Source organism: Bacillus rossius, chromosome 7, assembly GCF_032445375.1.
Source record: "Bacillus rossius redtenbacheri isolate Brsri chromosome 7, Brsri_v3, whole genome shotgun sequence".
Taxonomy (NCBI): Eukaryota; Metazoa; Arthropoda; class Insecta; order Phasmatodea; family Bacillidae; genus Bacillus; species Bacillus rossius.
The window spans coordinates 42,311,711-42,337,250 of NC_086335.1; the positions used below are offsets into that span (position 1 = coordinate 42,311,711).

General features: G+C 37.4%; 1 protein-coding gene across 1 annotated transcript in view; it reads right to left on the minus strand.

Moving 5' to 3' along the window:
* The window catches only part of LOC134534540 (dipeptidase 1-like), a 153,715-nt gene that overhangs the window by 121,173 nt on the left and 7,002 nt on the right, over positions 1 to 25,540 (minus strand). The window contains exon 3 of the mRNA XM_063373023.1: positions 24,692 to 24,881. Coding sequence (XP_063229093.1) covers positions 24,692 to 24,881 — 190 coding nt within the window. The remainder of the gene's footprint in view (positions 1 to 24,691; positions 24,882 to 25,540) is intronic.

Consider the following 25,540-nt stretch of genomic DNA (forward strand, 5'->3'; position numbering starts at 1 on the left):
GAGATTGCGCGGGCGATGCTTGCGTGCATCCTTCCCCCTCCCTGCCTTCCCGCCCGCCTCGCCCCCCCCCCCCCCCCACACACACACGAGCGTGCGTGCCCGAAGCCGTCCTTTCCCAGGACACCCACCCGGGGGGGCGATAAGGCCGCCCCGGCATCGATCTCCCCGCTCCTCTCTCCTCCCCCCCCCTGCCCCCATGCCGCGCCGCCGAGCGCTCGACGCCACACCCGACCTAGCGCGGATATTCCCTCTCCCCCTTCCCCCCCCCCTCGTGGCGGAACCGTCCCCTGTCGATATCGAGCGGCTCCGGGGCGCATCCAGCTCCGGGTTCCGGGGCCCGCAGCGGCGGTCCTACCCCCCCCCCTTCCCCCGGCTCATTGGCCAATCGGAGGGGTCGCTTTTCTTTTATTTCCTTGGAAAAAATCAACCTTGAAAAAAAATTTTTTTTTCCCCTCTCCGCGGAACTGGAATAACGATGGCAACGTTTTCACCCCGTCAGAAGTTACAGTTCAATGAAATTTTTTTTCGTTTCCTACAAAATTAAAAAAAAAAAATATTTCTTGTCACTCCAAATGAATAAAAAAAAATAACTTCGTGGACACTGAATTTTTTTTTTCTTCTAGGATTCATTTCTCAATACGCTGAATTTTAAATACTTTATTAGTTATACCGCGATTATATTTTTCCCAGGGAAAATATGTCTTCCGCGGAATTATCTCTGTGCTAAGTGTTAACATTTTACATCGCCTTATTTTGGCTTGTTTTCTGTGTGTTTGTGTATTCATCTTTCTGGTTCATTCTTGCGGTTACTCTATGGAATGGAGTTAAAACCAGCAATGGCGAATGTCCACGAAGATATTTGAAATAAAGCTTATCCATTGCAAAAAATCTTTCAAAGAACGTAGTTTTGCAGTTTGGTCTTTCGCCAAGTGTCATTACGCGAATTTTGATGTTCCTTGGTGAAGAGTCCCCGACAGCTCTGTTCCGAATGTCGGTGAAGTCCAGATAGACAACTACGCTCATGAAGTTGGCAGGGAAATTCTGTAGCGGTTCACCATTGTCTTCGGCAGTATGGCGATGAAGGCACTGAGACGATACACGATCCTGGGCCCAGGGTGGGAAATATTTCCCCAAGTGGAGAATCCCCGACCCATCATCCGCCAGTCCTGACCACTATCTTTGAATATATATACTGTATAGAAGTCGCCAGCCCAGGTTAAAATTTCTAATACGGTTTTGAGGTAGTTGGTTGATTCACCGCCGCAATCGCCACCATCTCTAGGGCATCGACTTGTGGTGGTCCCTAGCGGACAAGTGTCGAACTCTTCAAACACCCCTTCCCCCTCCCGTTGAACGATGTTGAGCTGTAGTGAATGATGGATGAGGGGTGCGGGGAATGACAGCGGGCGACAGTGCTGCGCTCTAACGTGTAAATAACAACTAAGACGATACAGGGCGTTACGGCGGCGCACTGCAGCGGTGAAGTTCCCAACATGCTCATCATACGCTTCTGAAAAACGTAGAGTAAATCCTATCCACTCGCGACTTCTATACAGTATATATATTCAAAGCCACTATACACCGCACGGCCCGACACGTCACTTGGTATGGATCCGCGCGGGCGTCGTTTGCCACCACCGCAGGGACGAGATCCTGGATCCGGACTCCTCCCTTCCGGAATTCAAAAGAAAAACATGCAAAAACCAAAATTAGAATGTAACAGCAATTTATCTACATAAGTTTAAAAATAAACTATTTTTGAAAATATCATTGTAATCCTTAGTGGGCAACATTAATGTATGTGCATACTCCACATTACAGTCCTCAAATACTGAAATGGCAGGAATTGAGTTTCCAAGTGCAGTCTATATTTCATGCCAATTTTCACATGTGTAAGCATGTCTTTCATACAAACTTGACATGTGTGTTTCCGATATTTATTAACGTTAATATATATTTTATGAATTGTTTTAATGAAATAAACCATTTTTATTATACCAAAAAATAAAATAAATTCATTATAAAGTTTCCAGTATTTTTCTCAAGAAAAATCATTACTTCAAAATTCTATGTGTAAACGTTGGAGTACTAAAAGTCTACTATAACCGAGATCTTAGTATGACAAACAATTTGCTTTTTATAATTCCACTAGCTGCAGTACCCGGCTTTGCCCGGGCTGAACACCGGGTGATATATTGCCCGCGAGTTACAGCAAAATGGATAGCGATATGTCCAGTGTAGTGGACATTAAGAAATGACACATAAATACTGTTTGTGTATCTGTGACCTATGGTTTTCTGTTTACCCATGGCGATCTGTTGAAAGGTTTAGAAGTTGATGCGCTACAGCACCATCTAGCGGCGAGTTACAAAAAAAAAAATGGTTAGCATAAAAACCTTCTCCATGATAAAAACACTTCGATGTGCCAACTTTCATGGCGATCGGTCAAACGGTGTAAGAATTTATCAACGACATACATGCCAACATCCAATTTATATATATTCTTATATTTCGAAATTTTGGGGCTTTCACTTTTGCGGAAAGTGGATGTTTAGGACCTCGAATGGTTTGGAACACTCCATCTCGAAAGAATAGATATTTGAAATTCCTGAAATCGTCGAAATTTTGGGGCTTTGTTCCCAGAGGGGGGCGGGGGGTTCGAGGACCCTGAATGGCTCGAAAACACTTAAAATCGAAAGAGATAGATTTTTCAAATTTTTTAAACTTTCGAAATTTTGGGGCTTTAACCACCTGTGGGGAGGAGGAGGGGGGGGTGACGTTGAAGACCCCGAATGGCTCGGAAACACTCCAAATCGAAAGAGATATAAAGGAATATAAGAATGTAGGCATTTACTGTACTCCTATCTACCATAATAACAAGATTGACAAATAGACAGCTTATTACCTACCTATGAATAATTATCTAAATAAATTAATAAATAACTCTATGTTTAAGAATTTACGTACATACATAATATTAAACTTCAAACTATACACACCAAAAAATCTAAGGATGTTTGTAAAACTATTTTTTATTTGTCATAATGTTTAAAACATTTGTAGGATTTGTTTATATGTAAAACTGTGGTGGCAATATTACGCTTATCCAAAGGAGTATAGAAATTTATTTGAGATATCACTCCCTGTACACACCACAAATCTTTGAATTAAGTAAAAAAAAAAATATATAGTCCAAAATTAAACAAAAAGTATAAATAACAACTCATTTGACAAAAAAATTTATACAACTGGAATGACAATGTTAACATCCGCTTGAAATTTAATAGAATAGGTAGGTAAGAATATATATAAGAAATTAAATAAAATTAAAAAATACATAAATAAAATTATCTCACACTCAACCAAACATAATTTTTAATATGAAATAAAGGAAGATGGCAATTACACGTAACTATTATAATTAATAAAAAAAAATCAACTTTCCTGAACTAGTAAAATTCAAATTTTTCAACAATATATTACATAATTGATAAATATTTCTGGTCTTTGGTCTCAGCAGCCCTAAGACTCTTGACGCTCAGCAGATAAATTATAAACACTAAACCAAACTCCTTGCAAATAAGTAGGTAATGTAAAAAAAAATAACAATATTGACAAATAGAAAATATTAGTAGGCCCTACCAACCTATGAATCAATTTCGAAGATATTTATAATTTAAAGAATTTATGTACCTACATATTATTAAACTTGAAAATATCCACACAATAAAAACCTAAGAATGTTAGTGAAACTAATTTTTTTTATTTGTCATAATACCTAAAATACGTATGTTTCCAAAATGAAACAAAGTATAAATAATGACCAATTTGACAAAAAAAAAATTGTACAACTCGAATGACATTGAAAACATACACGTGAAATTTAAAAGAATTATGAGTGCCCTAGGTAGGGGGAAAAAATATATATAGAAGAAATTAAATAAAAAAAATGGGTGCGTGTACTTAGGTACGCGCATGAGAAGTTATACTTCTTTGGCATCATTAAAAAATAGTTTTTAATTGCATGCAAAAATATTGCGTGGAGTCCCTCCGCGTGGAAGAAGTTTAACTCCGTAATGTGGAAATGAAAATAGGAAGGGGTAGAAATTGATTTTAGTGAAATCATATTGTATCAAATCAAACTAAAAAAATAAAGGAAATAAATTTGTAACGATTCATACGAGGGTTATTTCTTTTTCAACCTCCGTTTGGCTGTAATAAAAAAACGGGAATGAATTGGGAAATTATTTTAATGTCAAAAGAAACGTACATCTTTACTCTATTTTTCTACATAATCACCGTGCAGATTGAGGCATTTGTCGTACCGATGCACCAGCTTTTCAATACCCTCTGCATAAAATGATGTCTCCTGCCTATTCAGCCACGTTTTAACAGTGCTCTGCAGTTCATCATTGGTGTTGAAGCGTCGTCCTCCAAGCCACTTTTTCAACGTGGGGAAAAGGTGATAGTCACTCGGTGCCAAATCCGGACTGTAAGGAGGGTGATCAAACACAACTGAGGTGTGAGTTGGCCGCTCCACATGGTTGGTGGAAGGGGGTAAACACTACGAGACGTGTCGATTCGTGTACGAGCGATTAGGGTATCGATTAATGGGCATGCCATGGAGAAATGAAACTGTAATCAAACTGCAGGGCACTGTTAAAACGTGGCTGAATAGGCAGGAGGCATCATTTTATGCAGAGGGTATTGGAAAGCTGGTGCATCGGTACGACAAATGCCTCAATCTGCACGGTGATTATGTGGAAAAATAGAGTAAAGATATACGTTTCTTTTGACATTAAAATAATTTCCCAATTGATTCCCGTTTTTTTATTACAGCCGATCGGAGGTTGAAAAAAAAATAACCCTCGTAGATTGATCTTCAGAGAGCGAGAGACGCCTATTGAATGTCTATAAAACTAACTTTTTTATGAGAGCAGATTTTCATGAAATAAATCATGAAATCATTCAACGATAAAAGCTGTTTATTTAATCAAGCGGACGGGTTCGCCCCAAGGAGAAAATTGACGCGGCGAGACCTCATGGACATAGAGAAATGACACACACTCACTATTTATGTGTCTATGAAACATTATTTTTTTCTGCAATTTAAATTGTAATATACAAAAACGGTATTGAAAATTGAAACAAATATGGCGACACTACAAACTAAGATCTTTTTTTTTCTTACTCTCTACTTAGTTCCTTACAATAGCAAAACGTAACGTAATGGCTTGAAAGCTAATGCTCGACAGACATAGAGGAATGACACTAACAGTTTGTATATCTATGACACACATTACATAAAATTAAGATATATTTTTTTTAACCCGTTTAAAATTTATTTTTTTAGACAAAAGATAGCCTATGTCCATCCCCAGGATATAATCTATCTCCTTGCCAAATTTCATTACGATCCGTTCAGCCGTTCAGCCGGGAAAAGGTAACAAACAAACAAACAGACAAACAGACAGACAGAGTTACTTTCGCATTTATAATATTAGTAAGGATTATCCTACTAATATTATAAACGCGAAAGTTTGTAAGTATGGATGTTTATTACTCTTTCACGTAAAAACTACTGAATGGATTTTAATGAAACTTTACAATAATATAGCTTATACATCAGAATAACACATAGACTACATATTAATATGAAACCCCATCCTTAAGTGAGTGAAAAAGTGAACATTTAATTTTATAACAGAGAAAATCATAGGTCATAGACATACAAATAGTGAGTGAGTGTCATTTCTCTATGTCTGCCACACGATCATACACATAGTAAGGTCTTGCAAATTTATATTTTTCTCCTTGGTGAGACCAGCCCGCTTAGTGGAGCTCGCAGCGGCTAGAAAAATAAAGGTGCTAATAACAGTTTGGTCTTAACTTCGTCAATAGATAGAGTTGCCCTGAATTTTAAACGCACCTTCGTTCGATGCGTTTGTCATGTCTTTAATTTTCGTTTGTTTTTGCCGTATGCGTTCCTATACCAGTTATCCGATTGCGATTAAATTTTGGTGAGTTGTTATGCGGATGCCCGTGAAGGTTTCTGAGACGGTATAACTATTTTGAAATAGTTGGAGCACGAATCGTTTAAAAAAAAAAAGTGTTTATTTCATATTATATAGCAGCACTTCGTCTGTTTTTGTTGTCTAAGTGCGCACGCATGAGATAATTTATTTAAATATAAAAGAGAGACAGAGATAGAGTGATATATATACAGAGTGAGATTGAGAGAGACAGAGAGATAAGTTGAGATAGAGCGAGGTATAGTGAATGAAATGGGTTAGATAAAGATATATATAGATGTATAGCGCTATATAGAGATTTATATATAGAAGATATAGAGATAGTGGGATGTATATATGTATATGTGTATTTATAGAGATAAATAGAGATAGAGAGATACATATATATAGATGTAAATAGAGATAAATATATATTTAGAGATATGGATGGATGATTTGTATATGTGTAACAACTTTAAACATATTACAAAACAAAACTGAATGAGGCATTGCAATGCATGCTGAGCATTAGCTAGATAATGGAATTATTTCAATATTAGTAATCTCTTATTTTTCAGCTTTTTTCTATAGTGCTTTATAAATTCTATATTACATACAGACCACCAATTTTTCGATATATAAAGGTAAATAACTATACACTGGCAGAACAACGTCTGTCGGGATATGAAAGTGATATAAATTATTTTGCACATTTGAATTCAAATTTATAATACAAATTACTAACTACATCTGATTTCTAAAAAGGTCCCCTTCAACCAGTTTTCATCCCGGGCAACGCCGGGTACTGCAGCTAGTAAAGAATACTTTGTAGTAAATAAAAATTAGACAATGGTTATACTGGACTCCTCTCCTTCACAAAATCGTGGCTACGGCCCTACGCCATGCTGAAAACTCTAGTCCCTTACAGACTTCAGTTACATTTTATCTTAGTGTTCTCCTAACTAGACCGCTCGAATTCTTTCGGACGAGTTAGTGTGACTCGGACACACTACAGTTAGCTGGTAATGGTCATAGCTCGCCGGTTGAAAAGAGCCCTGCCGAAACAGCTGCGGTGCAGTCGTTAAAAGTAACGTAAAAACACAACCGTTTACGGTCTACCTCGTGACCCGAAGGATTTGCGAAATTTACGGGTTTGTAGCAATGGGTGGAGATTGGAAGATAGTCTTAAATGCATATCATTTATACATTTGGATAACCATTATCGAACCAGTGGTGTTTGATGCGCTCTGAAATACAAGTCAATAAGAAGATAACGAAAGTCCATATGATTCAACCATATTTCACTGGGACAAAAGGTAGAATGTGTCACGAAGGACGGTGGTTTACTGATGTGGAAGAGTGTGAAGTCTAGCCTATAGCAGTGGCGGATACAGGAATTTAATATTCCGGGAGGGATTTAAAAAAAAAATTGAACACGTGTATTAAAAAAACTTGCATTACTATAAACACTAACGCACAGATATAATGGACCTACAGTAGTAGCCATAGGCGACGATGCTTCTCACACAGTAACACACTGTAGTCACTGGTATTTAGCAAAGTTTTTCATAACTTCGGGGAAGGGGGGATTCATCCCCAATCCACCCCTGGCCTACTATTAAATAACGCAGATTTGCAGGTCTCTGTTATTGGGGTTGTCGGGAGAGCTACATTGGCCCTATCCGGCTGATATTTTGAAAAGAAAGAAAAGGGGGAGGAGTAAGCAAGGTGTTTGAGTGGTTGGATCGCCCATGGATTTTTTTTTTTTTTTGCGATTTGCAAACATGGCGGACGTTGTCGTTATCTGGTGGGTTCTCTCGGGGTGTTCCTATTTACTCCCGCCAATGTACTGTGGTACTACTCCATTTAACTTAACCCTGAGTCCGTTTCTAAGGGTGTCTGAATATTTAGCATGTTAATAATTGAGAACAATATTATCTTTTATTTTATTTTATCTTCGGTGTGGGGTGATACTCTATTATATGTGTAATTTTATTAAAATGAATTTTATGTTACTCTTTTAAATTCTAACTCCGTGAAACGAGACCAAATAAAAAAATTTCTCCTCTTTGGTATAGTGGCAAACCATTAACACCATGTGTCCAATATTTCTCTATCTCTGCCTTCTTTCTTTTTCTTCTAATGTCTTTCCACGCCACATTAAATCCTACATTTATCTTTTTTCTTATATCTTTTTTTTTTAGATTGCGTAGTTATCGTCTCGCTTCAAAGGAACATTATGTAAACTACTCGCCCAGTAAAAGATGTACAGCTCTTTCCTAATAAAAGCATTCCTTGGTATTTTCAACGACAGAATTAAAAGATAAAAAATGTATTTTTTCTTATTCAAAGTTTGTATATGGTTGTTTAAAATTAGAGTTGATTATCTGGATGTATTAAAAAAAAGTCTGAATATTTCAGAACAACAATTGCTATTTAAAAAGTTTCTGGTTAATCTGAAGGTTAAAAACTTTGATAGTGACTGCTATTAATAGTAAAATGGATGATACATCGATAGAGGCTGGAAAATTTCACGAATATGTCTATCAAATAGGTAACTTACAAAACGCTTAGAGGTTTGATGGTTTAAACTAATGTTTGCAGTTGCACCAGAATGTCTTTATGGGGTTTGAGTCTCTGGCAAACCTGTTACAGAAGTAAGAATAAATCACCACGGATTCGATTACCGTACGATTCGAAGTTTTTTTTTTTACGATGTGGAAATGTTCCTTTTTGGGTCCGGGAATTATTATTTGGTTTACGTACAACTCCTTCGCGGAAGGCTGTAGAAAACCACTGCAGAATCACAGCAGCCAATGAGAACCCCAGGTGTGTCGTGGCTTCCAGCACAGCGCCGCCGAACTAGGTTCATCACGCTAAGATTTAAAAAGTTATAATTCTTTGTTATTGTGAACAATTTTGGTACGTGCAAAATGCTTTCGTCCTAGAAATTACAGGACCACCGCCCAAAGTCACATATAGACGTGTTACCGATGCGAAGACTGCACGCTAGTTCGGTGCCTGACGCATAGAGGCCATGAGGCGTATGATGTGGGAGCCAGTGACGCCCTTAACGCTATACTGTATTTTTTTTTTGGTAAAATCCAGATGTATGCAAATTTGTACATTTACGTGAAAACAACTGTATCGCTACAAAATAGTGTTCGCAGTAATACTGGGTTTGGAGTCTTACCCGGAAATTCATTTTTGTGCTGTCTGAGTGCCGCCAATAGTTAAAATTATTTGCAAATCGTACCATGAATAGTTCTCCAGTATTAACTGCGCATATTAATGAGCATAATAAAACAAAATAAAGTCAAACTGTTAAATATTTCATTATCTGTTTCATGTTTAAATAAATTATGTTTGGATGAAGAATCAATTAAAATATAAAATTATGCGCCAATTTTCATAAGAAATTCACATAATTATCTGTAAAAATGTATTTCATGCATGCAAAGCACAAATTTACAATGTATTGCAAAATATTTCTTGGCAACTGGTTTCTAAAGTAATCTTCTAGAAAATACAAGACAATTTTTGAAATAAATTTTTTTTGGGCGTGATGAGAGCAAAATTTGAAGGCTGAATTTTAATGCAACGTTTCCGTGAAACATTACTTTGAAATTTTTGTGATACGAAAAGGACAGAGGATAAGTACTTGGCCAAACAAATATAAAGAGAGAACTGTGATATATACGTTGCTGTGCTTGTTTTAGTTACTTTGTGAGATGATTCGTCCCCACAAAAAAAAAAAAGAACCGAGAGAGATAAATGAACGAAAGAATAAGACAGAGTGTGTGTGCGCATGCGCTTGTTTCAGAAAATACGTATAGGCGTCCTATATAATCATCTGTGAATGCCTTGAATTTTATATTTGCTACCAGCGCGCTCGCGTTCCTCTTTGTTCAACCAGCAGCGCAGAGAGCGCTGTTGAGACAGTCCCTGCATTTCCCGCATAGATAACGCTACCCGTTATGAATATTCATATTTCGTTCAGAGACTTGGCGTTTTACAAATGGCAGAATTGTTTGAAGAAACAGTAACACGCACAGTTTTTTTCTTTATGGTGTATTTCAACAGTGGGTAATATTTACTTAGAAAATGGGTCTTCTCTCTCTCTTTTCTGCTGTTTTACCCCTTGCAATATACTTGCGAGTCGAGGTTCGAAACTGCCAAAGAAGTTTCACACTTGTGTCACGTGTGCTGAGTTACAAGCGCTCGTACCTTGCTAAGCTCGGCCACTTGGAGTAGTTCGCCCCCGAGTCGCTCACAGATGCCGCGCCACTGCTGCATGGGCAGGGGGTGGTCGGGGGGCGGGTGTCGCGGCTAAGGCCTGGTAACAGCCCGCGGCGCCGCCGGGCTGACGGGGAGGGATGGGCGAGGGGCTGCAGTTCCTCGGCGGGAGGGGGGCGGGGGAGGGGAACTGCGGCGGCGGTGTCAAACCACGGCAACACTCAATCTAATCAACTTTGATCCCCGCCTGGAGCGATGACGGCGCGGTCGGGGCCGACAGGACGGCAGGAATCGACCGGAAACTCCCGAGAGGGTGCTTTGCCGACGTGTTCGATTAGTACGTTCTCCAAACGATTCATGCAATGAGGAATTTTTAATTCGATACAATAAATTTCTTGAACAACGCAATTGCAGTTTTGCACTGTTTTTCACGGGAAAAAAATTCATAAATGCAAAATAATAAATTTAAAAAAAAAAACATCAGTCTGTTGTGCCTGATGACGGAAATATATATCAGATCCCGAAACGTCGCAACTTTCTTGTCATAGGAATCCTACTGTGTTCGTCGATTTCTTCGTCGTCGTCATGTAGTCCTGTCTGTCTGCATTTTCTGTTGTTGTTGAACCTGTGTCGTCGTAATTGTGCTGTGTCTTGTGCTGTCTGATATTTAATTACATTGATATTTAATGCTGTCTAGTAATTAATGTGTTCATCTGTGCTGTCGTTGTTGTGTTGTCCATAATACCTGTTTAGGTTCATCGTTGGGATTATCTGTTTTGACCTCCCCTGTATTTTTTGTTCCGCCACAAATATATTGAACAGAAATTCACTTAGTATAATAAAATTACGTCTGTGAAAGTCACGCAATTGATGATGATTAGAAAGACTTCCGCGCATTTTACACACATAATTTTACACCAAAGCAATATCTGTTGAGAATATTTTGGGCTGAACAACAAAAATGAAAGTGAGTTATTGAATTTAAAGTTTGTGAATAGTCTTTAAAAAAGTAATGACGAAAAAACCAAAGAAAAAAAAATCAATATCGCGTGTGAGACCAAGCCTTTAAACAATAACACCGTATATAAAATATCTCCTACACTTACCATACTTTGTTAAAACAATGAATAAAATATTTTAAAGCCAATTTCGAACACCTAGTCATAATGCCGAAATAACATGAAAAAGTTAATAACGGAAATTTCAAAACAGTCATGGTTGAATTTACGCTTAAAGAAATGATAAATGCACAGTAAAATGTCTAATAATATTCGCAACTTCCAAAATAATTTAAAATCATAACCAAACACTGGCGTACAGTTTGTTTATTTAAAATTTCACTAGTAAAAACTAATCTTACATAATCATTCCCTAACAAACTGTTAATGCTAATGAGTACCTTAAAGTCGTTCATCATATAGTAGTCTGTCATGCATTTGTTTTCCAAAAAGACATTTGCCCTACAATTATTTGTCTTAATATCAGTTATTATTTATTAGGATAAGCAAATTTAGAATAAATTATGACAAACGACTTATTCCCACAATTACCGTATAAACTGCAGAATAAAATAGTGACATAATTCTCGTGTCTTCAGATTGGCATAAATGCCACAGAGAAAGATAATATTCTGTCCTGAAAATGGCAATTGTAATGTGTGAAAATACTTTTGAAGCAGAGACCAACTTGGCATGAATAATTTCGGAAGCGAAAAAATAAGCGTGTCTACTTGAAATGAATTTTCTCTGAAACCTTTTAGAGATTTTTCTTCTCGCTGTAGTCAATGTGCATTCCACTCCTCGGTAAAAACTCGCTAAATATTAAAAGACCACCACCCCGAACACCAAAGTGCAAGGGCATCTGTTTGCTAAGAAGATCGCCCCGGATGCGCGTCTTGAGAGACCTCAAAAAGATTTTTTTTTTTTTCCAAAGAAGAAACTTCTCTATCGCGTAACTTAACGCGTGAGTGCGTCCTCTTCGTCTTTGAAAACACATAAGAGTGCAAACAAAAAAAAAATGGTGATGGTGGGTTGGGTTGGGAGGGGGGGGAGGAGGCAGGAACAAGGCCCCCCCAGGAAAACTTTTAACCTCCGCCCGTGGAAGTTCGTAACGTGGCCGCCGCCCCTTCCCGCGGCGCTAGTGGAGCGAACAGAATGCGAGCAGGATGAAGAAGAAGGAGAGAAACAGCATCCCATTTTTTATTCTCGTTGGCGTGGCCGGCGGCTTGAGAATTGGGGGGTGGGGGAGGGGAGGACTCCGCTGCCTCGGGTTCGGGTCGTCCGACCAGAAAATAGATTTGGCGAAGCGACGGGTGTTCCGGGAGGAACAGGGGCCGTGTGGGGTGCGCAGGAATTTCCGGCCACGAGAGGCGCTGTTCAAAGAGCAGGCACGAGCCGGCCCTGCGCGCGCTCCGAACACGAGAGCAGCCAGAACGTTGGTCATTTCACGCGAGCTTGTGGGCCCCCGCACCTACCCGGGCACACATGTACGATGCGCAGAGCTACAGGGAAGAGAAAAAAAAAACTGCTCAAGACATCACAGTGGTGTCTTTTCACAAAAAAAAAAAAGCATTTTAGAATATGCTGTGGACGGTTGATTAGTTCTGTTCCCGTATTTCATTTCTAATCTCTAGTTTTATACGGGGTTAAAATGGCTTAAACGCTTGTTTTGCTGACTATTTTTCAGGCATGAAATATGCGGTACAAATTATTGAATACAATGAAGAGACTTGCATTACGAAGTTATCTTGATAGCGTCACGGTTACCGCCCAAGTTTCACATCAGTGGCCCCATGCACCACGAGAAGACTGCGCGCCGGTTCAGAGGCGACAGACACCGTGTTCAGAAGCACGAGGGAGCGTCGCACTTATCATCCAACCTCTCACACGCGCGTGTATACCCGTGGCTTTGCATCCGTTGTCACTTGCGGAGCAGACACTTGGACTGCAGACAAGAGAAGATCAGAACTTCGTGAGGAGCATGTTGGCAGTTACGATACTGAGGCAGGTTCGGGAACGAGAAGGCGCAAGCAAGAGCAGGAGTACAGGACTGGAACGAGATCATGGAAAAAAAAAAGCAAGAATGAGATAGTATGGCCGTGTCCAGAGAATGGGGAAAGAGAGGCTGCCTAGGGAAATTATGGAGTTGAAGTACGTAGGGAGAAGGTCCCTTGGAATACCGAGGTGGAGGTAGGAAGAGCAGATAGCTAAAGGCGTGCACGAGAGGAAAAGAATAAGACAGAGTGAAGGAGCAGGAATGGTGGAGGACAAGGGAAGATGGAGGCATTTTTACTTTGCCGACCCGAATGCAGGCTGGAAGCAGTTGATGATGGTGATGCATATGATGATGATGATATTGATGCTGATAATGAAATTTGTATTTTTGTCGATGATTAAAACCAATCAATAAATTAACTAGAAATGATTGTTTGTAAATGGCTTAGTCACTTAATTAAGGAGAATTTCATGATCTTAAATTTCGAACACAGAGATACACGTTTTATGAATGATTCTTGCGATTGAAAAAAATAAATTAAAAAAGGATTTAATGGATATGTCATTTCTGGTTTACACTGGCTGACATAGGAAAATTTCAAGAATTGGCAATAAATTTGCATGGATCAACGCCATGAGAACAAGCCAATATCAGTTGATTGATTTTAAATGTTACTTGCCCATACAGCACGGTGACATTTTACATCGCTGCAGCAGCGACAACCAATAAGTGGAAGATACTCGACACTCTGTTACTGAACTCATTGCATATAGTGTGGCCTTTGAAGGCATTTCATTGCTTTCATTACGTGCAGGCGTAAAACATACGTTCACGTGAAGCACAAACGAAATACCTTTTGTAAAAATTTTTTTGCTATTGTTTTTAATAATAAATAAGAATTCATATATATGTAATATATATTTATTATTTTTAATTCTGAATGTCTCTACAAACGGAATGTCCACCGAAAGATGATTTGCATTTTAAACATGATTAAAATTAATTTAAAAAAAAATTGTGTTTTGTTTTTGAGTTTGAAAAATAGCTTTGTCATTTGGAAACTGTGTACGTCTGCGTCTCCAATTAGTCCTCCCCCCCCCCCCGCCCTCACGTGATTGCAGCGGTGTCGAACCACCCGCGCGGTCGAGCGGCGAGCAGTTCATTGCCGACAAGATGCGAATAATTAATTTTCATTCCCTTCACGTGTGTTTTGCTGGAAAACGTTTTAATCTAGAGGGAAGGATGCTACACCGCGTCGTTTGTAAATATTTATTTGTTTATTTATTTATTCGTACGGTGCTTTTGGTTAGCGTGTGGTTCACAGTGCACAAACTAATTTTTTATTCTGTAATTTTACAAAATATAATTTTGGAAACCAGTTGTCAGTAACAAGTTTTGTAATACTTCAAGAAAGTTATTTTAACTTTGTATTACATATGTATATTTTTTATTTTTGCATATATAAAATACTTTTTTTTAGATAATACTCAGATTTTCTTACTTGAATTGGCGCAATATTTTATAGTTTAATTGATGTTTCATTCAAGCATAAATTTTTTCAAACCATATTAAACAATTGGACTTGATTTCTTAATGTTTTTTGATGTGCGCAGTTAACACTGCAAAGCTATTCAGGGAACGGTTCACAAATAACTGTAACAATTGGAGGTACTGGGACAAATCAAAGCATGAATGAGCTGGAAAGAGACCGAACCTAGTATTACTGCGAAATATATTTTGTAGTTATACAGTTATACATGTAAATGTACGAATTGACAAATATCTGTAATTTTTACATTAATATTTCGGTTATATTTACAAAAAAAAATACAGTGGGGTCATTAGGAAATGGGTTAGTGACCCAACCTTGACCGTGCAAGCAAACCACGGGAAACCAGGTTAGAAAATGACTAGGCCTCAGGTTAAAACCCGGTTTTTCATTACGTTTCGTTATTTCCGAATGAAATTACATTGTTTTAACAAATAAATGTAAATAATTTTATTTGAAAGTAATTTTTGCTATACATATTTCTTAAGCAGCCGATATTATTGAATATTAACCTGAAATTTTTCAATTTATTAGGTGTAGATTCCAAATGTTAAAAATGTGATTTTGTCAGGTGATCGAGTAAAAAATCCCTTTCGGCATAGCCTACAGCCGTAGATTAGATTTAAACATACAATTTCTTCTCTAAATGTTTTGAAAACTTCTATAAACCCTGGAATATTTTAAGGCCTTAATGTACAAAAAAACCTTCCCCATTTTTACTTATCCTTTTGGTCGGATATTGTCCATTAGGAACTTGACCGAGATATTCCATGATTATATACTATGCATCAGTTTGGAAGTGATTTGTAAAAAAAATGGCAGTTATCGTGTCCATAAAAATGTGATATATTTAAATATATAAATATATATAAACTTTTGAGTTGACGATGGTTTTGATGTAAGGGCTACAGTAGGTAGTATTTCTTTGAAATCTACCTAAACCTATACAAAGGAATATTTTAATTGGATTAAATTATGTAAATTATAAAATGTTAAATTAAAACGGCGATTAATGTAAATATTAAATTATTATTTAACTCTGCAAAACTGTAATGTATACCATCAACCTTTTCACCATTTCCCACCCATTTCCCCACTCCATAATCACATTCCCCAGTTTTTCCACCTGAATTCACAATTTAGCAGTAAGATACAAACTGAAAATAAATTCGCTATAATTAACAAAACAATATATTTTTATGTTCGTATTTTATATTTTATATATTTTCTTTTGAGACAAGAGCGTAGTCACGGAGGGGCAGAGAGGACGCCTCTAAAGAAACTCATTAACCAGCTTAACATAACGAATATATTAATCATTTTATGGTCATTGGTTATGAAAAGTTTTAGAGTAATAGCCTTCCATTTGAACGCGTGTTAGAACACAATCATCAGCAGTAGTACATAGTGTAAGGATCTACTGTTCATAAGTTTAAAAGTTTTATTTAAAAATTTCACATTTTGAAAAAAGCACTCATATGTTACCCGATAGCCAAAAATGCGTATTAAAGTAATATATTTGAATAATGTTCTGGGGGAGGAACACCCGACTAGCAGCTTTTCTTTGAACGGGAGGGGGGAACATGCTATACCACTCCCCTCAGGCCCCCAAAAACAGGCCTATCAAAAATTTATTTTTGTTATACCTTCATTTTGCCCCCTACTCCCTCAAATGCTGGCTATGTCCATGTTCGAAGGCCAATAAAGTCCCGATTTTTCGAAACGTCTGCACGCCCACTAATTTTGGACGACCACTTTAACCAATTATCTTAGTTACACACATCTGAAAATTCATTTAATCGGCTAAGTAAGTGATACTTATCCCAGAGCCAATTCTTATTACTCCGTATTTGTTTACGACGAGATTTGCAACAAGAGGGAGATTTTGCTTATTAGGTGATAAATCTCAATCAAAAGCATTAAATATCCATAACATAGAATGCAGTAATTTGATAAAGTGCATAGGGTTAATAAAACCATATAATATAACATTACTTCCTGACATTACAATGAAAAAAAAAATATATTTATATTTTTTCACAAACGCCATTCGTAAAAAGGATTTTCAATGGCAAACATCACACTTGAGAATTGATTGAGTTAGTCTGTAAATGATTTGCTAAAACTCTAACTTAATTTCCAAAACCTATTACTTACCTAAGTATTTTCTAATATTTTGAATATATTTTTCCGAAAATTAAGAGATAAAAAACTGAAATCATTTTTCAATATTGAAATTAATATTAAAACTACTAGTTATTTTTCTAATCTTACTTAAGTTAACGTTTTCATGAAAATATGAATTCAAAAGCTAAGTTATTTTCAAGTCTCTTCTTTTTTGCAGACATATCAATCACTTCGACTCTGCCAATGGTCTGAGATAAAATCCCGATTGGAAAAAGTTATACGATTTTTTGTTATTCGTTTTAAAATCGCATGCAACCAAGAGATCGTAAAAAAAAAAAAGAATTGAATGTCCTAATTTTTTTCCAATAGAAGAATCTTTGCCTTTTTTCTTCAGATACTTTTAAATCCAACTATTAAAAATCATTTCATTTGCAAGTAATAGTATGATATTTCCAGAGATAGCTTCTTTCATTCAAAATTAAAACCATTAAAAAAATTAATATGTGAGGAGAATAAATTCTTGTAACAGACTGGGCGAGAGGAAAAAAATATCCCAACCTATGTATTGTCTGTCAGGAACTGTACGCCCTGGTATATGGGAGGACATGTTAATTATTCCGTTACGATTAACCAAGTCATTTATTACAAAATAAAGAAATAATATTAAGAATTTTTTCTTTAAATGAAATTTGTTTGCTTTGAAAACCAGAAGAATAATAGCCGATTTTCGACTATAATGTCAATACATTTGCTCTGTTGTTATTAAAAATAAGTCTTCCCAGAAAAAAATTAATCGCTATAGCGTTTTATTATTTTCTTGAACAGTTATATATAAATGAGATATTATTCACGCAAATTTCATTATTGTTTCATTTTTTTCACAATTTTTTCACCAATATAATCTAGAACACAATAGGCCTAAACCAGAATTTTTCACTGGTTAATATGATAATTGATTCACAACAGTAGGCATTCTTTTGTATATACTTTTAAATTTATGTCTTTACATCTCAAGCACTTTCGTGTGCTTTCTCCACCTGTCAAAAAAACTTACTTTGTCTTGAATTTTCTGACTTGAACAAACACCAATCATTTAAAAAATAAAAATAAAAGTACAGAAAGTATTTACTGCAGGCTGTCGTGACCAGAGTTTGTAACTGCTTGGCTTTTAGGTTAAGACCAGTTCCAAGGAATTGATGATGTGCCCGACGTTTCGGTTGCAACCATCTTCTAGGTCAGCTGAGTGGAAGCTCAGTTAATTGCCTACCTAGCTCATCCTTAAGGCCAGATTATCTTATAATCATGGCAGTTCACAGGGACCAATTGCAGCTCAGTTGTGAATGGCTCTACATACAAACAAATACCATGCCAGAACAACAGGCCTTATTGAAGATGGCTGCAACGTGGCAAGCTGAAATGTCGCGTAAATCATTATTTCCTCGGATGTGGTCTCAACACAAAATCCAAGCAGTGGTTATAACACAAACCGGCTACTAGTTTGTCAGTTGTTACTCTAATTTGCATTAAACAAGAAACACGTATTGTAGGTGCCAGGCCATTTATGTGGGTAATTCATATAAAATTTTATAACTTCAAGATACCGAACTTATATTTTATAATTTCTGCCGAACTGAGTGTAAGATATCTATTGTATAAGTTAAGACGTAAACGATGATAATTTTCAAAATTTAGATTTCAAAATTGTTCCAAATAGCGCAATGAATGTGCGAGACCAAAATAAAACTCTTTAGGGAATAATTTTTTTTTCTGGAAAGACTTCTTGTTAATAACAACAGAGCAAATGTCTTGACATTTTAGCCGAAAATCGGCTTTTTTTTCTTCTGGTGTGCAAAGCAAGCTAATTGCAATTAAGACGTCTCAGGTAGTTTTAGGACTTTATGTATCGTAACTGACAACGAACATTTAATTGGACAATTTATGAGTACAATCGTCCAGTAGATGGCAAGTATGCTTGTTAGAGTTGTATGTCACGAACTGCAAAGTTTAAGAATTCGTTGGTCATTATTTTAAAAGTAACGTGAAGTTAGTTGTATAGTCACACGGATTGTTTTGGATGGGGACGTTTTTATAATTTGTTAAAAAATTACAATGAACAATGTTACTTTTAGGTGAAAAAGATTGAGTCACTTAGATATAATTTTCATGGATGTTAGTTTTCAGTTGTATAGATTTTTTTATGAAATATCACAGTTTATAATATTAGTTCTTTATTTAAATTGGTGGTAGTGGCCTTTTAATATCACAAATTAATCCCGCAAATATCTTTAACCAATAGAATATTTTTAATGGTTACTATTTTTATGATAATAAATTTTAATTTACGTGTTATAACACATTGAGTGTTTTTTTAACAGAAGTGATGCACTCGCAAAACAAAGTTTTATGCTTCGTAAAACTTTTTCTCAGATAAGTTACACCATTTGTATTCTTCTTGTTGTACAAAGGTGACACCAAAAAAGCGACAGAAGTAGAAATGAGATGATAAGATAGGACTGTTCGTGTACTGCGAAGGATATAAATGGTCTGCGACGTGCAGCTAGATAAGTCCACGTTATAAAAGACTCTTCTTTGAGGGATAATAAGACCAAAACTCCTGAAACCTCGGAAGTAAGAAAATTTGTAGTATTTTCAACTAAAAAACACAAGGCCTCATAGTTAGATGATGAGTAACAATTTACAATTTATTTCGTGGCTGAATGCATTTAGAATACATTTCTTAAGTTTAAAAGGTGGAAATTATTTAATACAATTGTGACATTTATTAATTTCATCTTTTTTTACACGTGGCGAAGTAAAGATGAAAACAAATCTGGTCAACGACTTAACTACAGGAATAACGCTGTGTATGATCGTTAAATATATAATTGATTAAAGAAAAGCGAGAATCAAAACGTGGTAATAATTAAATAAAAAAATAAAAGGTGAAAATGTCAGCAGATAGCGCTTAACAAACCTATGCGACTTGCGGAAAAATAGAGACAATGATATGCTATCAAATACAAACTGGCTTGTCGTGTGACAAAGCCATTAGTTACTGACAACACACATTTTTCTGTCTCGAACGAAACACTTTTGAAAACTTGCTTAACTGTTTTCCTCCATGCAAGAAGGCGGTAAAATATTAATCTTCTTGTTCTATTCTCCTGTCAGTGGGAACATGTATGACAAAAGCTATTTTAGCAGAGTTTTGTGCAGTTGTGGATAGGAATGACTGTAAGAATAATTATTAAAGTCTTCAGATTAAATGAAATGCATGCATCGTGCATGAATGACGAGAATATAAAAAAAAAACAATAATACAATCTGAACTACTTGAAAGAATCCGATGAAGTTTGATTTGTCAGCTGGATATTTTCATTGCGGAGACCTGAATGTACAGAAATAGTCAAAACAATGATTAGTTGTGTTTTTTTAAATTGCCAATCGTTATTCATAATACACGCGTTTTAAACGTAATAATAAACAGATATAAAAAATTGCCTTTAAAATTATTTAAATCACATAGAAAACCTCTATGATAATCAAATTTTTATAAAGAAATATATTGAAATGATTTTACATTACAACTACGTGAAAAGTTAAAATGAGCTAAAAATCTAAATACCTATATTGTTCGTTATGAGATTAGGTTATTATAGAGGTTTATCATGCGTGATTAAATTAATTTAATAGCGAATGTTTGTCACATTTGTGTTTTTTTTATTTGTTTTCAAGGCCCCCTTTTTTTATGAGACAGGTTAGTTTTACCCCACTGAGAAAAGTGTCGTTGCCCCAGTACGAGAGGAACCGCAGGTACGAGACACTGGCTCACGCACTCGCTCGTACGACACGTGGTGCGAAGCTGCCGTCCGTGGGATTACGACTTAACGCCTCTAAGGCAGCATCCCCTCTGAGAGAAAACGATAATTAAGAGTTCCTGAGCCGGAAGGCTAATGAGAACTATACTAGGCGGTTCCGTACGGGTTGCGGCCGCCCACTAAGCCCTTGTGAGCCACCAGAGGATTCATCGGACACAGTGTCCCTTTGTTTCTGGTGGTCAACCATGGGCATGAGGGTCGGTGAAGGAACTCGAATCGTCTGCAGACGACTTACATGTATATTTTTTTTAAACTGTACACTGTATTGGCTATTTCTTTATATTCAGGTCTCCGTGATGAAAATATCTAGCCCTCAAAACAAAACCACATCGAATTCCTTCAAGTCATTAAGATTCTCTTATTGTTTTTTTTTATATTGTCGTCATTCGTGCACTATGCGACCTTTCCAATAAGAACCAGTGACAGGAGCAGATGGATTAGCAGTCAGTAAGGGTTGTTGCCATGCAGCCATTGGAACAAAAGCTTTCAGTTGGCTGTCACCTCAGCTTCTGGGTGGTTTAACTGCGTTGCCGCGTGTTTGAAGTTCGCCTTATTTTTTTGAAACTGCCAAAAGTACGAGGGATGTCCGTTAAGTAAGTACCGTTTGGTCATTAAAAAATAAACGCGTGTGAAATCGTTTTTATTACAGTTTTAGTTTACTACATATCTACTTCACATTTCCACATAGTCATCAATCAGTTCCAAGCTTTTTTCGTAACGCTGCACCAGTTTTTTTAACCACACTTCATAGAATTTCGCCGCCTGGAAATTAAACCAGGTGGCAACCGTGATTTTGTAATTTTTTTTTTGCGGTAATTGTCGACCCACCTTTCATTAAATCATCCAAAATGACACCTTTTTCGTTTCAGAAAACGGTAGCCATCAATTCTTGACTCTAGTACGGAGATCATTCAAACGTTTTCTTGAGATGTTTACTGAGCGCGTGTACTTAGGCTACACGCATTGCGTATTCGAAGTCCATTTCGCAGGCGGCGAACTGTAATGCAGAGGAGTTGAAGAAACTGGTGCATGTTACGAAAAGTGCTTCCAAAATCGATTGTGATTATGTTAAAATGTGAAGTAGTTATATAGTAAACTTAAACTGCCAATAAAAACTTTTTTTTCCAGCGAGTTTCTTTTTTAATGACCAATCGGTACTTACTTTACAGACACCCCTCGTATTTCAGTACTATAAATTCGAGCGAAGCAATTTTTATTCGGTCGACATATGTCGGTGATTTTTTAATTTGACACGTGCTGAAAGAAACACTTGAAATTTTAGTCCTTCAAAATTGGCCAGAAACGGATTGTTATGACTTATATAAAGACCGGAAAATGTCGCGGTTGCGTCTGGCCTCAGGGTGGAATTTGGAGTCAGAGGTGTGCTCAACCCATATTTGCTTTCCCATTGGTTGATTTCTAAGCGAGAACATTCTTATCCTTGTTAGTTGGCACTACCTGATTCGCTTACTTCTCTCCTAGCTGGGCATCGTTGGCTCGCGGTTATAGAGGGGCGTGTCCAGATAACTGCGATCCAATCATGAACACAGTGCGAAAGTGTGAATGTTTACATTCTAACTTGCGACTAAATGAATGCCATGAAAATTCCATGTCACCATATATAACTGACAGATATAGAGTTTATAGCTTTATGTTATTTCGTGAGAGATGGTAACGTGCGACTGCGCAGACAAACCTTGTGGGGACAAGGCATTAGCATTTAATAGAGAACCTTCCCTTCATTTGCTTGGAGTGATTTCAGGAAACCACGGGAAACATAAATCTGGGTGTTCGTTAGAGATGAGAGAATTCTGGAAAAAGTATTTTTTGGGAACTTTTTCCGGTCAATAACGAGACAAATTTCTGCGAAGCAGGAAATTTTCCCAGTTGATTGTACTTTCAGAGAAACGCGCAAGTATATTTTATCTACTATTTTTAACAAACAGAGCCAAATTATATACACGGTTGGTCTTTCTTGAAAATGTAATGGCTCACTTAGCGTTTGAAAGTAGGTATAACCCGCATGTTTAGTGATGGGAACAAAATATTGTTGTCTAAACAGTACCTATTAATCTTATATATATATATATATATATATATATATATATATAGTCTAACGTACATAAACCTATCTTAATTTATGTTAATCTATGTTTTTAATGGAAAGAAAATCCGGAAATATTTGGAGGACATTAAGCCATCACGGCTCAATACTTCCGCTAGTATCTTGTGTTTACAAACGGAAGTTTTTTGATGTATAGAAAAACGTTTTTAATTTAAGTGATGGAAAACTTGCCGGGCGTGTAAGTATTCATCGTGAGCTTTGCGACCATGCAGACACAGGCGTCCGCAACGTGGAAACAAAAATTGTTCATAGAAAAAAGTGGTAAATTCAGTAAGGAAAGATTGTTTGCTTATCTATCTTAATAACTTTATTTGGTATTATTTATTCTTAATTGGTACATATTTTGAGTCCTTACATTAATTTAAAACTTGGCACACAATTTTAAAATGTAACTTTGTTTTGAAAATTAAAGCCTTGAACGGAATTTGTATTGAATTTCCTAAAAAAATATCGTCACTCACAAAACTAAAAAGAGCAACAAAATATTTGCTAGGTCATAGTCTAAATAATCTTCTGAAGATCTCTTTTTTTTTTCACAAAATATAAATAGTATTTTAATTATTGCTTCAAATCTTGATCTTTTGCTCCGACACTGCAAAAGTATGAGTCATGTTTCAAGAAAATGTTCATCATTACGCCCTCTTGTACTTCGTCCTTAATCATAAATACTGTAAAAATATCTAATATTTGTTCCTACAAATATACAACACGCACTGTTTTTCAGGGGCGAATCTGTGTTAGCGGGTTGATAAGTGCGACGCTCGCGGGTGCTTCTAGCTCAGTATCGCCTCTGAGAGCAAGGCTCTGAAGTGGCGCATAGTCTACTCGTCATGCATAGGGAAAGTATGAAATCTGAACGGTAAATATGACTATTTTTATTTCGGAGAAATTTGAAGATGAAAATGTATCTCAAGTCCCTCGAATGCTTTCAAGAATCTGTACCGGGCGTTTCATGCCTCAAAATTATTGTCAAAACACCCTTCTTATGAAAATATAATATAATATAATTTAAAAACTAAATACGGAAACAGAACTATACATTCGCCCTCAGCGTGTTCTGGAATGCCTTTCGTAAACAGACACCACGCGGATATCGCGAGCAGTTTTCAAACCGCGTATTTTCTTCTATCATATTTTAATTGATGCTACATTAAAGCATAATTTGTTCAAACCACGGAAAATATAATCGGGTATTCAATAATTTGACTTTATTTTGTTTTATTATGCTTATTAATGTGCGCAGCCAATACTGGTAAGCTCGTTTCAAGGAACGGTTTACAAATAACTTTTAACTATTGTGGGTACTGGAACCACACAAAGCATAATGCCAGGGCAAGAGTCCGATCTCAGTATTACCGCGAACATTTATTTTGTAGTGATAAAGTAGTTTTCTGGTAAATGTACACATTTACCAACAAAAAAAAAGTGTACAACTACACGAATATTTCTATTACATTTACAAAAATAAATAATTATATATATAATAAAGTGTACTATTTCGCACAGAGGCTCTGCGCGCCTTGTGTGTACCCGGGCGGGCGAGGAACTAGAGTGCTCTTGTCACGCTGGCAGCTGATAACCGCCGCGGTCGGCTGGGCTAGCGGCAGGGCGCTGACACGTCTGGTCGAGTCTTCAGGCCGCCGGCTCTCCAGAAGGGAAGTGGCGTGACGTGGAGTGGGGGGGTCGCGGAGGAAATGGCGCCGGGCTCGGAGCTCGTGATCTCTGCCGGCGGGACAACAGTTATAACTCGCCCTCCCCTACCCCCGCCCACCGAGCGCCCGGACGGCTCCAGACAGACGCGCCCTCCTCGCGCCGTCCATCACGCCGACGCCCGCGCTGACGGGCCGCTGGTAACCTGATAACACAACCCCTCCCCCCTGCCAACCGCCCTCCCCTCGTGTTCGGCACGACCACGCCTGCCCTCTCGTGTCGCCGAGGTCGTAACTCTCGGGGCGCCCCTTCTGCGCCCCGCGCGCGGGTGACGGGCGTAATCGCGTTGTCCGAATCATCTCTTATGAAATCGATTCACGACACAGATCGTGTTATGCCTTTCAGGACCTGAGAGTTCTTTTTTTTCCCCCCTACTCTGCAACTTCATTTTCTCCTCATTCCCGAAAACTATTAACATGTACTATTTAGATGGAAAAGTTTCGCGAGTTAAATTTTTTGGCCTCAGTCAACAGTAAAAAAAAAGTTACTAATTGTTATATCAATCACAAAACAATAATCGATTCATTGAATTTCAAAAATCGTTTCTGCCGTATGTTACTCAGTGTGACGAGTGAACGCACGGAATTGCTCGACGAGTTGGTAGGGGAAAAAACCCTTTACCAGCACCACGAAAAAAAAAAAAATTACAACAAATGCAACTAAAGGTTTCTTACAACGAACGGTCGAGCTGCGTCAGCAAGCGGAGGTTTGTTCGCGAAGCAAAATTCTGGCGATGACGTCGAAGCCGTGCAGAAGCTACCTGCAGGACTGATTGATCGCTAAACCCGGTTGGGGCCTCTTTGTGACGACCAACTGTAGACTTCTTCTTCTGCACGAGTGTGTGTGACTACTGATGTGTGTTTATTTATTTTAAAAAAATGTATGCTAGGAATGATGATAAATGAACATT